The sequence below is a fragment of the Adiantum capillus-veneris genome, chromosome 19 (assembly GCF_014529385.1).
Source record: "Adiantum capillus-veneris isolate H3 chromosome 19, ASM1452938v2, whole genome shotgun sequence".
NCBI classification, from domain to species: Eukaryota; Viridiplantae; Streptophyta; class Polypodiopsida; order Polypodiales; family Pteridaceae; genus Adiantum; species Adiantum capillus-veneris.
The window spans coordinates 150,027,968-150,042,868 of NC_140949.1; the positions used below are offsets into that span (position 1 = coordinate 150,027,968).

Below are 14,901 nucleotides of genomic sequence, written 5' to 3' on the forward strand. Positions count from 1 at the left end.
CGTCGTCGGCATAGACCAAGTTGCATAGTCCATTGCATACGCATTGTACACCTTTGTGCAATCAAAGAATAGACCACTCTCGCCGACGAGCTTTGTCGCCAGCAAAGCAAGCGAGCCCCGCAGCAGAGGTGAAGCGCCTTCAGGCCACATCTGTCATTTGCAAGATTATTGGCAATTGTCCCAGTCACAGAGAGGTACGCGACCTTCTACAGGTTCGCCTTTTAGCAGAGGTGGGGAAGATCATTGACATCCAGCTTCTCCAGGTCCAAGCTATTGAGTTCTCACACCACACAAGGGACCTAGGGGTGATAAATCTGGTACAAACAATTTGGTCTCTAGCCAAGTTTAGTGTGATGCAGCAGGTTGCACGCACATTGTAGTGCACTTGTTTGCTGACACTCAAAGCCCCCTTGCTATGTATTTGTACATGAGGATTCTTGGACAGAGGATGTAACCCTATGGACTGCACGCTCGGCTTGGGCCTGGGTGGGACAGTCACTTCAGATGTGTTTGTCTAGAGGTCGCTCGGATGCAGATTACTCCCCATCCAAACAAGTCTCATAGATAGCGAGGTGGCTACTGCTCTAACATCTGTTTTTTTTCTCACTGACTCCATGAGGATCGTCTCATGGAATGTGCAGGGCTTAGGAGGGCCTCAGTTTCAGTGTCAGAGGGGTCCGTTGTGTCACGAGCTTCATCGATGCCTCGTGGGCGGTGAGATTGATATTCTTATGCTACAGGAGCATCATCTTTGTGAGAGTCGCATTAGACGATGTGGTCAAATTTTGTGTGGTCGCTATGAGACATTTTGATCAGCTGCATTTGGACCTGGAGGTATCTAGGGAGGGGTATGTATGACTATTGCGGACTATTGTGGGCAGAGGTATTATTGTGCCAGGCAGAGCTCAGTGGATTACTATGCAGGTTCTTGTCCCATGGGTTTGCTGAACATATATGCCCCAATGTGGCAAGTGCACGAGTAGAGTTTTGGTCTCATATTGTAAGAGTCTTTGCCGCATGCAAAGCAGTGGTGTGTTGGGGGGACTTCAACATGTTGGAGGACCCTCTGACAGGATTGGAGGTGGCCATGCTACTGCGCACGAGGCTGAGTTCGCAGCTTGCGAGCGTCTATGTATGACTTTGAGGGTTTCTTACGTTTGGCAGCATTCAGGCTTTGCGAGGCACCCATACAGCTTGTCTTTCTCTCGCTTTGACCACAGAGTAGGAGTGAATCTATCTCGAATAGATCGCTTCCACGCCAATGACCACATCTGTGACATGGGGGGATCTGTTTGCATCCTAGCAGGGACTACTTTTTCCGACCATGCGCCATTGATTCTCACTATGACAGACAGACAAAGGAGGGGGGGTGCGATGCTACGCATCTCTGAGAGGATCTTGTTAGATTAGAGCTTAGAGAGCGAGTGGAGGCACTTTGGACAGAGAGCTTGGACACAAGACACCTATGCTGGTAGAATGGCCTTCCTCCAAGAGTCTGCAGCTCGCTTGGGAGGAGGAGAAGCGTCTTCGACGGGGTATTGTTTCCTTGCAGAGGATGCAGGAGCAGCATCCAGACAGTCCTTGGTTGGAGGAGCAAATGCAGCAGGCTAGATAGGAGTTGGCTAGCATTGAGGAGCGGCGTCATGAGTTTGCCTTCCATCGAGAGGCATCTCAGTGGACTCAAATAGGTGACATAGTTACAGGGGAGTTTTTTGAGACGGTGGGGCCACGCCATGCGCACACACAGTGTTAGTCGGGTGAGGAGACCCGACGGATCAGTTGCTTCAGAGCCAGAGGATATGCATGCAGTTGCTACAAACTTTTACCATGATCCGTTGTCAGCTAAGACTCAGTCAGAGCATCAAGATGCAGGTAGAGAGCAGGCACACATGCCTTGCCTTATTACTGAGGAGATGCAACAAAGACTTGAGCTTCCTCTCCAGCTAGAGGAGCTCCATGAGGCCCTCAGAGCACTCTCTCGAGGTAGTTGTCTAGGGGAGGATGGTTTGTTGAAGTACTGGGACTTGCTTGGTTCACATCTTTGTAGTGCATTCTAGTACGCTTTGCACTTTTGCGAGATACCTGAGCATGAGTGAGGGCATGACCTACCTGATTCCCAAGGAGAGAGGCTCCTTGGATGAGATTCGACATTGGCGACCCATTACCATCCTCGACTCATCTTACAAAATTCTAGCAAAGGCTCTGAGCTTGAGGATTCAACCACTACTAGAGAGCATTATACATGGAACCCAGACATGTTTTGTCAAGGAATGTAGTATCCTTGACAACCTCTTCACTTTTTGGGAGACGTCTACCCTCGCGCGTCTCCGAGGAGAGGATCTGGTGGTCCTCCTCCTCGATTTTGAGAAGGCCTACGACAAAGTTGACTAGGATTTCTTAGAGGGCACTCTACGCAAGCTCGATTTCTCAGATGCTTGGATCAGAGGCATGTCAGCTCTCTACAGGCGTGCGCACAGCCAGGTGCTCTTGGCAGGGGAAAACAATAGCTCTTAACCTGTAAACAGGTTCTCAATGAAGCAATTCCCTTACATAAATCGAGCGCCCCCTCTTCTGCGCTTGACCCGTAATGCATCTGTGAACAAATAAATGCAAAAGGGGAAGAGTTCCATGGCTGCCAAAACCTGCGTATCGCTGAAAACGCAGCAAAACAGCCCTGTAAACATCCATCTGATGCCTTTCAATGCTGAAAATGAGTTCCTTGGTCCTAGGTGAAGTCACGGGAAGCTCAAAAATGCAGAGAAATGGCTGAAAATCAGAGTTATTAGCCTCCAAAACTCCTCCAAAAAGTCAGTTTTACGAGTTATGTTCTCCCAGACTTGGTAAATTGGCCAAAAAGTCACTTGACACTCATACATGCAATTTCTCCGGATTGGGCTTCCTGCTTAAAAATCTCTCAACTGGTGCATCAGTTTACTTTGCAGCAGAATAATAAAATGTTTCCCTTGTCATTCTGAAGTTAATGACGCGAAAAGATTTCGTGGCCCAAAATAGCAGTTCCCTAAATTTTAGGGGATCTTCCATTGGACTTCCACTGGTTTTCTGACAATCTATCACCATTGGGACCACGTCCAAAAATGCAATGTAGCCCAGTTCTCGGGTGATTTTCTCTGGGTGAAGTATCCACCAGCTTATTAAGTGTGGCGAGGGGACCTATATGACTTTGAATTGAGCCTAGATACCGTTTTACTACTGGAATTCCAATGCCGACCAACTTCCCATCTACGGGTGAAACTATTGTTTCACACTGGCCATACAATGTCCAACCATTTGCAACTTCAAAAAGAGGGTCCCAAAAATTAAACATAAATCATCGAAAAGAAACCAATAACTCGAGTTAGCAATTGCCACGTCCTCGTGACATAACGTCCTCTTAAAATCGCAAATGTCCTCAATTGCGTGCTATATATACCTGCCATAGATGATTTAGTGTGGTAAGCATCCTTTTACCATCGCATGTATCTACAAGAAAGATTGTCAAAACATGTGTACAAATGACTTAATGAGACCTTCATACTTTTGTCAAACAATGTACACTGCTATTGCATTGAATCCATGAGTACATTTGTTGTGCTAGGTCTATCATTACCCCTCCTTTGCGACGTAGAGTTGGGGCATACGTAGGCTGTAACCCAAAGGCCTTAAGGTAAAGCTGCAATACATTTGGTGCCTCTAGCAGTCCATGCTCTTCCATCCACTTTGAATCCATAGGTGGATAGTTCTTGAACTTCATCAAATAGCATCTTGCAACCTGTCCGTTAACTTTTACATGTGCAAAAGGCTCTTGCCTCTGCAAATGACCATAATTCCACAACACTGTAGCGTACTACCCATGACCAAGTAAGCTCAAATTTCAAGATGATTTACGAATGCGTCAGAAAATCTAAGCAATCGTCTCAGAGACTCGAGCAGCGTGCCACCTGGCAGACCCACATCACTCCCGTAGGAGATATAGTGGCCAGTCTACCACCAAGAGACCTCTCCCTATCTCATCTTGGTTCATACTTGCAAACCCTAAAAACGCAGCCGAAAATCAACCCTAATTTGACCACTTTTTGGCGGGGCGAACGCTGAAAAGGTTATGTAGGAACATGCGGAATTTCCTGTCTGTCCTGTGAAGAGGAACCCTCTTCCATAATGCCCTTTCTCTTTGCCGGCCATAGTGTGGCTCACTTCTTGAGGAAAAAGTGATTCTCTCCCGAAAACGGAACCATGAAACCGGCCCGTAGGCTGGTAGACTTTGGCTTTCACCCGAAACTTTACTCTAGACTTTAGGACAGAGAGACTTGCAAATAAAACCTGTGACAGGAATTAACACTTCAAAGCACACACGGCTTGGAAGCTAGAATGCTCCGAGCAGACCCGACAACCTGTAGGCCCCAAAAACTGGCACCCCTTTCGGTATTTCATTATTTCTTTGAACGGTAAAGTTACAAAACTAGAGTCCTGGGGATCTTCATCTGTATCCAACTAGATTACACCTGTTCTGGTCAAAATTTTGGCAGCATAAAGACCCTAAAACTCGCCCTGAACAAATCCCCCTACTGGACTCTGTTTTCAGCCCAAAAGCAACAATTACAACTCGTTGTATTTACTGGTCTTTACCCTGTTTTCAGCCCTAAACAGTCCAGGAACTGTCCTCTAACAATGAGGCACTGTCCCAATGCTTTTGGCATCGATACAATTGCCAAAACAGTCCAAAAACAGCGCATAACCAGCGCTGAAACTGCACCTGTAAGATGAGGTTATCACCCTCACCAGTGCCTGCTTTTGGAGTAGCAGTAAGCTACTCATGTTCCTGCTCAAAGAGGCTCTTGCCTCGGCACAGAAGCATAAGACCACACAACTATACATAGGTCAAATGAAGAGCCCAATGTAGAGTGTGCAAGACATCACTTCTTGCACTACACTGTACATGAGAGGGAAAGCTTGCACACAATAGCTCTTAACTTGTAAGAGGTTCTCAATGAAGCATCCCCCTAGCATAAATCGAGCGCCCCCTCTTCTGCGCTTGACCTATAATGCATCTATGAACAAATAGATGCAAAAGGGGAAGATCCATGGTTGGCAAAACCTATGTATCGTTGAAAACGCAGCAAAACAGCCATGTAAACACCCATCTAATGCCTTCCAATGCTGAAAATGAGCTCCTTGGTCTTAGGTAAAGTCATGGGAAGCTCAAAAATGCAGAGAAATGGCTGAAAATCAGAGTTATCAGCCTCCAAAACTGCTTCGAAAAGTCAATTACGAGTTCTATTCTCCCAGACTTGGTAAATTGGCCAAAAAGTGTCACTTGCCACTCATGCATGCAATTTCTCCGCATTGGGCTTCCCGCTTAAAAATCTCTCAACTGGTGGGTAATAAAATGTTCCCCTTGTCATTCTGAAGCTAATGATGTGAACAGATTTCGTGGCCCAAAATAGCGGTTCCCTAAATTTTAGGGGATGCTTCCATTGGACTTCCACTGGTCATCTAACCATCTATCACCACTGGGACCACTTCCAAAAATGCAATGTAGCCCAGTTCTCAAGTGATTTTCTCTGGGTCACCCCACCTTGTCACTGTGCCTCTATGGAGTTAATTTCCCAATATCCACCAACTTATTAAGTGTGGCGAGGGGACCTAGATGACTTTGAACAGAGCCTAGACACCCTTTTACTACTGGAATTCCAGTGTCGACAAACTTCCTATCTGCGGGTGAAACTATTGTTTCAGACTGGCCATACCATTTGCAACTTCAAAAAGAGGGTCCCAAAAATTAAACATAAATCATCGGAAAGAAACCAATAACTCGAGTTAGCAATTTCCACGTCCTCGTGACAGCGGCTCTGCGTGTGGGCATTGTCTCTTGTGAGCAAGACCTCTCCCAATGTAGAGTAGTATATAATCTCCTCTGATAGGCATGCATATGGTGATACTTCCATCTCCTCCTACTTGCGTGGACCCTCCTCTATGATGGCCTAAGAGAAGCCTGACAAGGCAATGTAGATGACCCTATCCTATGCGATCTGTATATATCGATCCATATGCATCTTGCATTTGGGTCCTGAGCGACCACTCCAAGGCATCCCTGGAGCTCTCGTCGAAAAAGTAATGCGACTCCACCAGACCCTCTCGAAGTGCCTTGACGTGTAGTCCTCCTGTATGGCTGCCTCCCACTAGTAGCCCTCCACTTGGGGTAGTCCTCTATCAGGGAAAACACAAGGTAGCATGCACCTAAACTTAATAAAAAAAACCTGGGTAGGCAGGCACGGTCCTGCATGCAATACCATGCAGAGCAGCAAGGCAAATATACAAAGCTCGTTCTGCTTACAACACTCAAAACAATATGGGTAGGCATGGTCATGCATGCGTGCCCATGCAGAGCAGCAAGGCAAATATAGAAAACTCTTCCACTTTACACAGTCATGAACAAAGTGATACATTATAACTGCCTCTCATTAACAGAGTCCCAGCAAAACAAGAATCGACTGTCATCATTTTATAACAGAAAAAGAAAAGTTGAACTCAAGGTCAAAAAGTGTGATGGCTCAAAAGTACAGAATTCAGAATGCATTGCAACAAGGAGTCTGTGCAGCAGCTGTGTGTTTGGGGGTAAATGTCCAATATTTCGAAACTACTGACCTGTGACTTGTCAACTTCATGTTTAACTTGTTGCAAACTAAGTGAGCTTGAAGCAGCTGGGACCTGATGCCGATGCTCCTGTCTATACTCAGATGGGAGTAATGGCATGGGTGGTACTCTGGTATTGGCCTGATAGTGCATTGAAACATCCAAACTCGACTGCATTTGTTGTATTAGCTGTTGCGGCTGATGTTGTTGTCCTGCCTGCTGCACTTGAAGTGTGGCTTGGCGTTGTTGTTGAAGCTGTTCAAGTGAAGATTTTGTTTGCTGCTGCTGCGGCGGAATATGTTGACTGTGCTGTGGAAATGGAAGTTGATGAGGCATTTCTGTTTGGGCTGCCTGCTGCCTTGACATTTGCCCTTGCAGTTGCTGTTAGCATCGGGAAAATATTAGCAAGCTCTTCAAAAAAAATGACAGACGAAATCCATAAACTTGTCACATATGAACATGCCTTGATCTGCATATTTTTCACTGTATTGACCAAAATTTCATCCCCAACAAGTAATCTGGTGGCTCGAAGAAAGTCTTCTTTAGAGATCTCCTGCTTCTGAAACCATGAAAGAAATCAAACTGTAACTTCACACATAACTACAGATGTTTTGTGAGTCTCTCGCACATAATACAGGCATAATCCAATGCCTTACCTTCAACCGCGTGTAAAGAGCGTTGAGACTTTGGGCCTTCTCTGGAGGAAGAATAGGTAAGAGCATCGGCATGAGTGTACCAAAAGAAATTGCTTGTGCAGATCCCCCAGGTCTTTTAGCCAGACCAGGATTTTGAGCTTTGTCTCCATGCTGAGACCCCTGTGGTTGTGATCCTAGATGCTGCATATGATTTGCAGGCTGATGCAAAGTAGAGCTTGTGCTGCTTTCAGACTTCTCTTGTGAAGGATGGGCTGGAAATGAAACAATCAAACAGAAAACTTGCAATCAGAAGATGAAGACAACGTGAAGGAGCTACAACGGAAGCGCTAACACTCACAAACTTTTAAGATGAGTCACTCAAAAATTACACAGAAGAATCCAAAATTTCTCAAGCAGCTGATTTTCTCAAGGACAATGCTATGCAGCAGTGGAGTACAAAGGAGATAAATCTCCAAGCAACCTCCCGGCAAGAAAGCTAGAACCACAGTGGGACTTACTCCAAACAATTATGCAATTACTACACCTGATGCTTCCAAGGAATTGTGCAGAACACATAAGCACATCCTTGCAACATGCACATGAGCTCACTGCTATCATTTTGTAGCACATGTCTAAAACGACCAGTCACCATAAAAAATATTACCTGTGGCTTGGCCAAAAGCTTGAATCGATTGTATGTTATGAGCCATACTGCCTGTAGATTGTAGAGACTGGAAGGTTGGTATGACATTTGAGCCACTTGTTGTTCCAAATTCCATGTTTCGATGCTCAACAACAGATCCAAGAAGGGGTTTTTTATCCTCCTGGAATAGAATATCCTCATATTGTCAAGTTCAAATGACAAAACAAGACAATTCTGCAAAGGACCATGCAAAACAGTTTTAACTTGTGCAAACATGGTAATCAAGACCTCATCATCCTCTAAAATTTGAACACCTCCTCGATCCATCTGCGCAACCTCCTACATAAAATCAAATGATAGATCTCAAACGTATATCTTATAGACTTAGCAAATAGATTTGACCCTATTTCTTCTTTTGAGAGAGCTCCTATACTATGGCAGAAAGAGATTTTTCTTAATCAAACCACACTTCAGCATTCAAACAGATACTAGTTCTTCAAAGAAAGATGGGGAAGATGGGGGAGAAGATTCTTACTATAACAAGGTACCTAGGCAAGGACTACAGAGTGTCTCAAACTAAGCCTTCTCCTCCCTCTCTAGCATTACTCTCCTTGCAAACACAGACAACAAAAGAAAACAGATTAATAATTGATTTTTTGTATCTACTTGATGAAACACATTGAGTATTAGCCACGTTTGTGTCCCCTCCACAATACAATTGATCAAAGTCAAACATGCCGTACACACAATTGTCAAACGGGGGAAGTGGCGCTTTTCTTTCATGTTAAAATGATTGCGGAACGATGCACCATTCTTTTTGTTAGAACGGGAGACCTTTAGTATTAGGAGCAGGGTGTGGGCCTAAGTGTTGGAAGCGAGTATTTCGAAAAAAGGGTTTAAGGACGACTTACATATGATAGCAAAACAGCAAAGTATTCCAATGTTTTGTATCTTCGTCGACCCTTGAAATAACATCTTCCTCTGCAAGACGAAGGAGAAAAAATTACGATCCTAACATTTTCAGCTTCCCATTAAAATTACCAACATGAATAGAAAGATTCTCACAACAAAATCCAAAGGGAAGGAAGGTTTGCAGCCAGAACGAGCCTCTAGTATTCTAAGATAAACATAACCGTCTACGTTGACGTGACAGTTTTTTGGGGGTGGCTCCAATATCTCCCAAGCACAAATTAGGGAGTGAGGGTTGTTTTGTGGTTGTGCCCAGCTGTATTTGAGGTAGACGTACCTTTTCCAGCGATACGAGCCGCACAAATAGTCTCAATTTTGGCCGGGTCCATCTTTACTCCTGCTGCAAAGACAATGTGCCCTCTTTTTCGCGTTAATAACCAATTTATGCTTCCGCAATGCCTGAAAGACCTGTAGCAGATGATGTCTGTGTTCAAAGTCAAACTTGGAGAAAACAATGATGTCGTCAAAGAAAGTGCCCACAAATGATTGCTACTCTCTAAAAATCCTATCCATCATTCGGTTGAATGTCACCTGAGCATTCGTAAGACCAAAAGGCTTAACCAAATATTCGTACAAACCAAAAGTTGTCCAGAAAGCTGTCTTGTAGACGTCCTCCGGAGCAATTCGGATATGATGATATCCACCCTTCAGATCAATTTTGCTAAAACAAGAGGATCCCTGAAGTCTGTCGAGTATATCATCGATCCTTGGAATAGAGAACCTGTTCCTGATGGTGATTTTATTGAGAGCTCTATAGTCAATGCACATCCTCCAAGATCCATCTTTCTTTAGTACTAGCAACTCCGGAGAACAGAAAGGTGAAGTGCTAGGTTGGATGAGACCCTTTTCAAGAAGTTCCTTTACCTGGTTCATTATTTCTTCATTTTGGGCTCGGCTAACTCGATAAGGTGGTCGGTTTGATGGTGTACTACCGGGAATCAAATAAATGGTGTGATCCTCAGGACGAGGAGGAGGTAACTCGCCTAGTAGGCCTTCAAAGAAACAGTCAGCCTGTGCGTGTAGAAATTGTTGTTCCTTTTCCAATTCACACATATTTGATGAGTGTTCATCATTCAGTTCCTTCAAGAAGATCGAGTAAACAAAAAGACTGGATTTCATTGATTTGGAAATGGCCGAAGCCGATACAAGTGGGACGGACTCGCCCTTCAGTTTTACGTCGAGCACAATTTCTCTGCCCTCCTCATTTTTCAATGTCGCTTTCCTGGCCCTATAATCAACCATTGCACTGTTCTTGTGGAACTAGGGGATTCCTAAGAGCATAGTTTTTTCATGCGGCAACCATGTGTCTCACTCGGGCGGGTATGGAAGCCCGATATAAGCCCGATTCAGACCCCCCGAAGATTCCATACGTGGAATACCATACGGCACTAAAAAATTAGTGTATATATATATATATATATCTCATAACAAATAGCAATTAAAATTAAAACACTAGACTCTAGAGAGTAGCCCAAAGCAACATAATGCATTAAAACATCATAGAAAATGTAGAATCTAGCTAAATCAAGGAGTCGGGAGCCGAGAAACAGATCAAGATCTCTGATCAATAGATACATCAATGAATCATGATCATACTAGATGGCAAAATATGGAGCCTCCAAAACCAACAAGACTGTATACTGAGTACTCCAAAATTCAAATGACAAAACATAAATAGAGCCTAGAGGGTGGAGTCCAGCCGCTCGATGCTAAATAGTGAATCCAAAATATAAGTAGAGCTAAGAGGAGTCAGGACCGAGGCTAGAGCAAAATGCAATGAGCTCTAACTCTCATCAAAGGCCACCTCCTCATCATCATCCTCATCCTCATCCTCATCCCAAGCCTCATCCTCAACAACGGAGCATGAAGTCCCAATATCACTGGGCATGCTAATCGGAAGAGACTCCATAACATCATCAATGCTCTGTGCAATAGCCTCCTGAATCTCCTGCAACTCAAGCAAGCGCTCCTCATCCTTCTCTTTGTTAAGCATCTCCAATGTCACCTCCATTCTCTCATAGCCGCACTCTTTGATCTCGCATAAGAGCCTCAAGTTGGTGTGTATGCAGACAAGCTTCTCAATATGATAAGGAAGTAACCTATTTCTTCTCTTGGTGTGAATGAGAGAGAAGGTGCTCCAATTTCTCTCACATGGAGAGGCACATGTCCCTTGAGAAAGCACCTTAAGTGCAAGAGTCTGCAATGTGGGCGTGCAAGCCCCAAAAGTCTCTCACCATTTTACACCCTCTTGCATTCTCTTTGGATCCTTTGCAATAGGATGAGCAAATGACTTTCTTTCAGTGAGGAAAGTGTCCAACTCATCAATGAGGGTACCCTGCATGGTCAAATCACCCTTGGTATACCTGTCCAAAAATGTCATCCACCCGTCATGAACCTCACCATCATTGAATTGCCCTCTTCCTCGCCATATAGGATGCAACAAGTATCCCACAGCATGCAATGGTGTGTGCATCATAATCCATCTATCAACGCATAGGTCCTTGATCTCTTGCATCCTTGCCGCATCAATACCTTGCATGTTTTGAATTTGCTCAACCATGCGATCCGTAAGCTCATACACAAGCCCCATGGTGGCTCCTTCCCTATCAGCCAAACGAAGTATCTTCAAGATGGGAGCACAAATCTTCAAAATCAACTTGGCCTCTTGCCAAAAGGATGCATTAAACACAATGTCCAAGACCACTATGGCCTTTGCAGTCCTGGATGCCTTCATTTTCACAAATTTTGCATCAATCATAAGCCTACGCACACCTTGCATACATCTCTCATCCACAAGACTAGCCAACATGATGAAGTAGTAGGCAAATCGAGTGGCCGATGGCTTCAACAATTCCTTTTTGCTAAGCATTCGAAACAATGCCAAGACAGTGGACTTCCTTGTGACAAATGTGACAACCTTTGTTGCATCTTCAAGAATTTTTGCAATCCAAGGGAGCTTCCCAATATCCTCAAACAAGAGGTCCAAGCAATGGCGTGCACATCTCGTAAAAAACATGTGTTTCCATTTCTCTTCCACCATTTGCCCGGCCCCAACACAATTAGTTGCATTGTCCATGCATACCTGCATAACATTGGAGGGTCCTACCCCAATAATCACATCCTTAAGCTGCTTGAAAATAAATTCTCATGTATTTGTCTCCCCAGATGTGTCCACAAATTTCAAAAACACGGAACCATGTATAGAGCATGCAAGAAAGTTTAAGATAGACCTGTGTCTAGTGTCAGACCATCCATCACATACAATTGTGCATCCATGTTTTTTCCATTTCTCGCGCACACCCATGATCTCATGACCAATGCATTTGACCTTAGGCAGAGCATTGTATGTGGGAGGCACATAAGATGGACCAACTTGTCCAATTGCCTTGACCATTTCCAAAAAGAAAGGACTCTGCACTTTCCATTCAGGAATGTCCTCTGCATAAAAAAACCTGCGCAAGGCTTGATCTGGTTGCTTGCGTGCTTGCAAGCTAAATGCACTTGCCAAGGGCCCTTGTGCAACCTTCCTCTTCTTGCTCGAGAACCCCACATTTGATTTGGAAGCCGAAGTCCCAGTGGCACTTACATGAGCACTCCTGATGCATGTGTACTCATTGAGTTTGAGGCAGAGGCATTACCTCCCAAATCATTCATCAAGGCATCTACAAATGCATTTGGGTCCTTCTCATCATTCTGTACATCTACATGCAATCTTGTGACCACATCTTTAACGTCCTCTGGCACACTGTCACATGGGCCTACACCATAGCCAGAGAGGGACAATAAATGTGCACGAATACGGGAGGGACCGCCGTCCCAAGTATGCCCACAATACTTGCATTTACATGTAAATTGCCCTTTCTTTTGAGGATTTAATTGTTCTACATACTGCCATTCGGGACGCTTCACTCGGCCCATCTGGATTCTGCAAACTTGCAAGGTGCACACTGCAAACCTTGACAAAGTGGAGGCCTCACGAGTAACGAAGGGCGTAGGTGAAGAATCAGCCGCGCGCGGGAGAGTGAGTGGGCACTGGGTAGGGCTCCCAGCTCGCGGTCTCGAGTCCTCTCGACTCTCAAGCTTCAATGGGGACTCTCTGTGCAGAAACGGCAACGCTGCAGGTTTTTATAAAATCGCGCAGAGGCGTTTTGGGCCACATTTGAGAAATTGAGGGATTTTTGCCAGCCCGTCAAAAAATGCCCTGCTCACGTCCGGAAACGGGTACCATGCGGCAACCATGCACGCACGCGTGAGGAAGCCCGATTGGGCAATTGGACGCGTCTGGAAAAAACTATGCCTAAGAGGACATCACACCCTTCCAAAGGCATGATGTAAAAGTCCTCGTGCCCTAAATACCCCTCACAATGCAAACGAGCCAATGACACGTAACATCTCATTCGGGTGCCGCTAGAATAGCCTCGATTTGTGGCCCCATTCTATCGGGCATAATTCCAAGTCGAGCCACCAATTCGGGTGAAATGAAGTAGTGTTTTAGATACGTCTGATTGGTTCCCTGCCAGGTGCATGTGCCTTGAACTCCGACCCACGGGTTCAAGCACCGATAACTTGAACTCCAACACAAGGGTCCAAATTAATTATATGGAGCACTGCTTTCCCCTCGCTACCACTCACAAGCCTCTCTCTGTGTCACGTGACACATCCAACCCTATGTGTCCGTGGACAAGCTACAGCATGACCAGGGTTCAATTCAATCAAGTCAGTCTAGAATAGGAAGTGATTTGGCACTTTTGTGAGTCTGTTCGCAGACCGTGCATGACCAGACACTTAGATTAGATGCATATCCTCTAGTTGCACACAGCATGACCATCAAAATCCATCAGAATCCATCAGGGGAATTTTCTGGTGCATTAGACCTACTTTCCCTATTTTTGACATTCTTCACTTATTTATTAAGTGACTTTTGTCGGAAACTAGGTAGGGCAATTTTGCTAAGATAATATATAAGCAAACCAGAGTTAGCACTTTCTGGCAGAAGAGGCAGTAGGAGCTTCGCTTCAATAGGCACCTTCTCAAGCAACACTACCCCCAAGAGCCTTGAGTTTCCTTCCCACAAGAAAGCCAGCGTTTTCACCTCAGATCCAGCCAGTGTTTTCTTCAAGAGCATAGCCAGCCAGTGTTTTGCACTTGCAGCAACCCCGGCAGCAGCAAAACAACAAAATGGCCAGAGTTTTTGCAACAAGAACCCAGATCAGCCCCTAGCGTTTTTGGATCAGCCTGGACCTCAGCGTTTTTGCAGTTCCGGCGTGATAAGGCAACAAGAAAACCAGCGTTTTCAGTTTTCAGCAATTAGCATCCGCAGTAGAACTCCCGAACCTAGCAGATCTCACCTTCCCGCAGCAGATCCTCGCTGCACGGTCAGATCCCGGAAGTTTGCAGATTCGGCCCCAGAAAACGCAGATTTCAGCATCTGCGTTTTCAGCGCGTCGTCGTCGTACCGTCGTCATCGGCATCATCACCGACATAGAGTCAGAATTCAGCAAATAAAGATTTGCAGATTTCAGCCATTATCATTTTCAGATTTCAGCTTGTCTCGTCGTCGTCCACATCATCGTCGACATTGTCGGCAAGTCCAAAGCATTGTAGTGATTTGTGCAATCAATAGTAGACCGCTTTCGCCATCAAGAGTGGGGCCTTCGGAGGAGGGTTTGACAACATTCTGGTGTCGTATTTTCTTCTCTCTATCTCTCAGTCTCATGTTCCTTCATTCACAGTGTTCATCCACTTTGTTTGTGTCCATTGCACTCTCTCACTAAAGGAACGGAAGGCTTTACAGTTCGGAGCACTCATCTTGAGCAAAGTTCAACATTCATTCCATTGCACCTACATTGGTATCAAAGCTTTGGCAGTGTTCTGTTCACTCAAGGAAAGAACCACATTTTTTTTTTTTTTTGCGGTCGCACGTAACCCAAGTCCTCTTGGGCGTGTCGATTCCTAATCGTGCTTTTGAAGAGTGACGAGAAACCAGAAAGAAGGGCTTGTCCAGCCTCCCCTTGTGCCTCTTTT

At 45.1% G+C, this 14,901-nt stretch overlaps 1 protein-coding gene across 1 annotated transcript in view; it reads right to left on the bottom strand.

Annotated features, from left to right (window-relative positions):
- LOC147435061 (transcription initiation factor TFIID subunit 4b-like) overlaps window positions 1-14,901 on the bottom strand; it is an 82,004-nt gene that overhangs the window by 57,203 nt on the left and 9,900 nt on the right. Inside the window, exons 4-9 of the mRNA XM_086489716.1 lie at window positions 8,820-8,889; window positions 8,197-8,247; window positions 7,930-8,089; window positions 7,287-7,537; window positions 7,094-7,189; window positions 6,643-7,011 (exon numbers count right to left, since the gene is read on the bottom strand). Of these exons, the coding sequence (XP_086345842.1) occupies window positions 6,643-7,011; window positions 7,094-7,189; window positions 7,287-7,537; window positions 7,930-8,089; window positions 8,197-8,247; window positions 8,820-8,889 (997 nt within the window). The remainder of the gene's footprint in view (window positions 1-6,642; window positions 7,012-7,093; window positions 7,190-7,286; window positions 7,538-7,929; window positions 8,090-8,196; window positions 8,248-8,819; window positions 8,890-14,901) is intronic.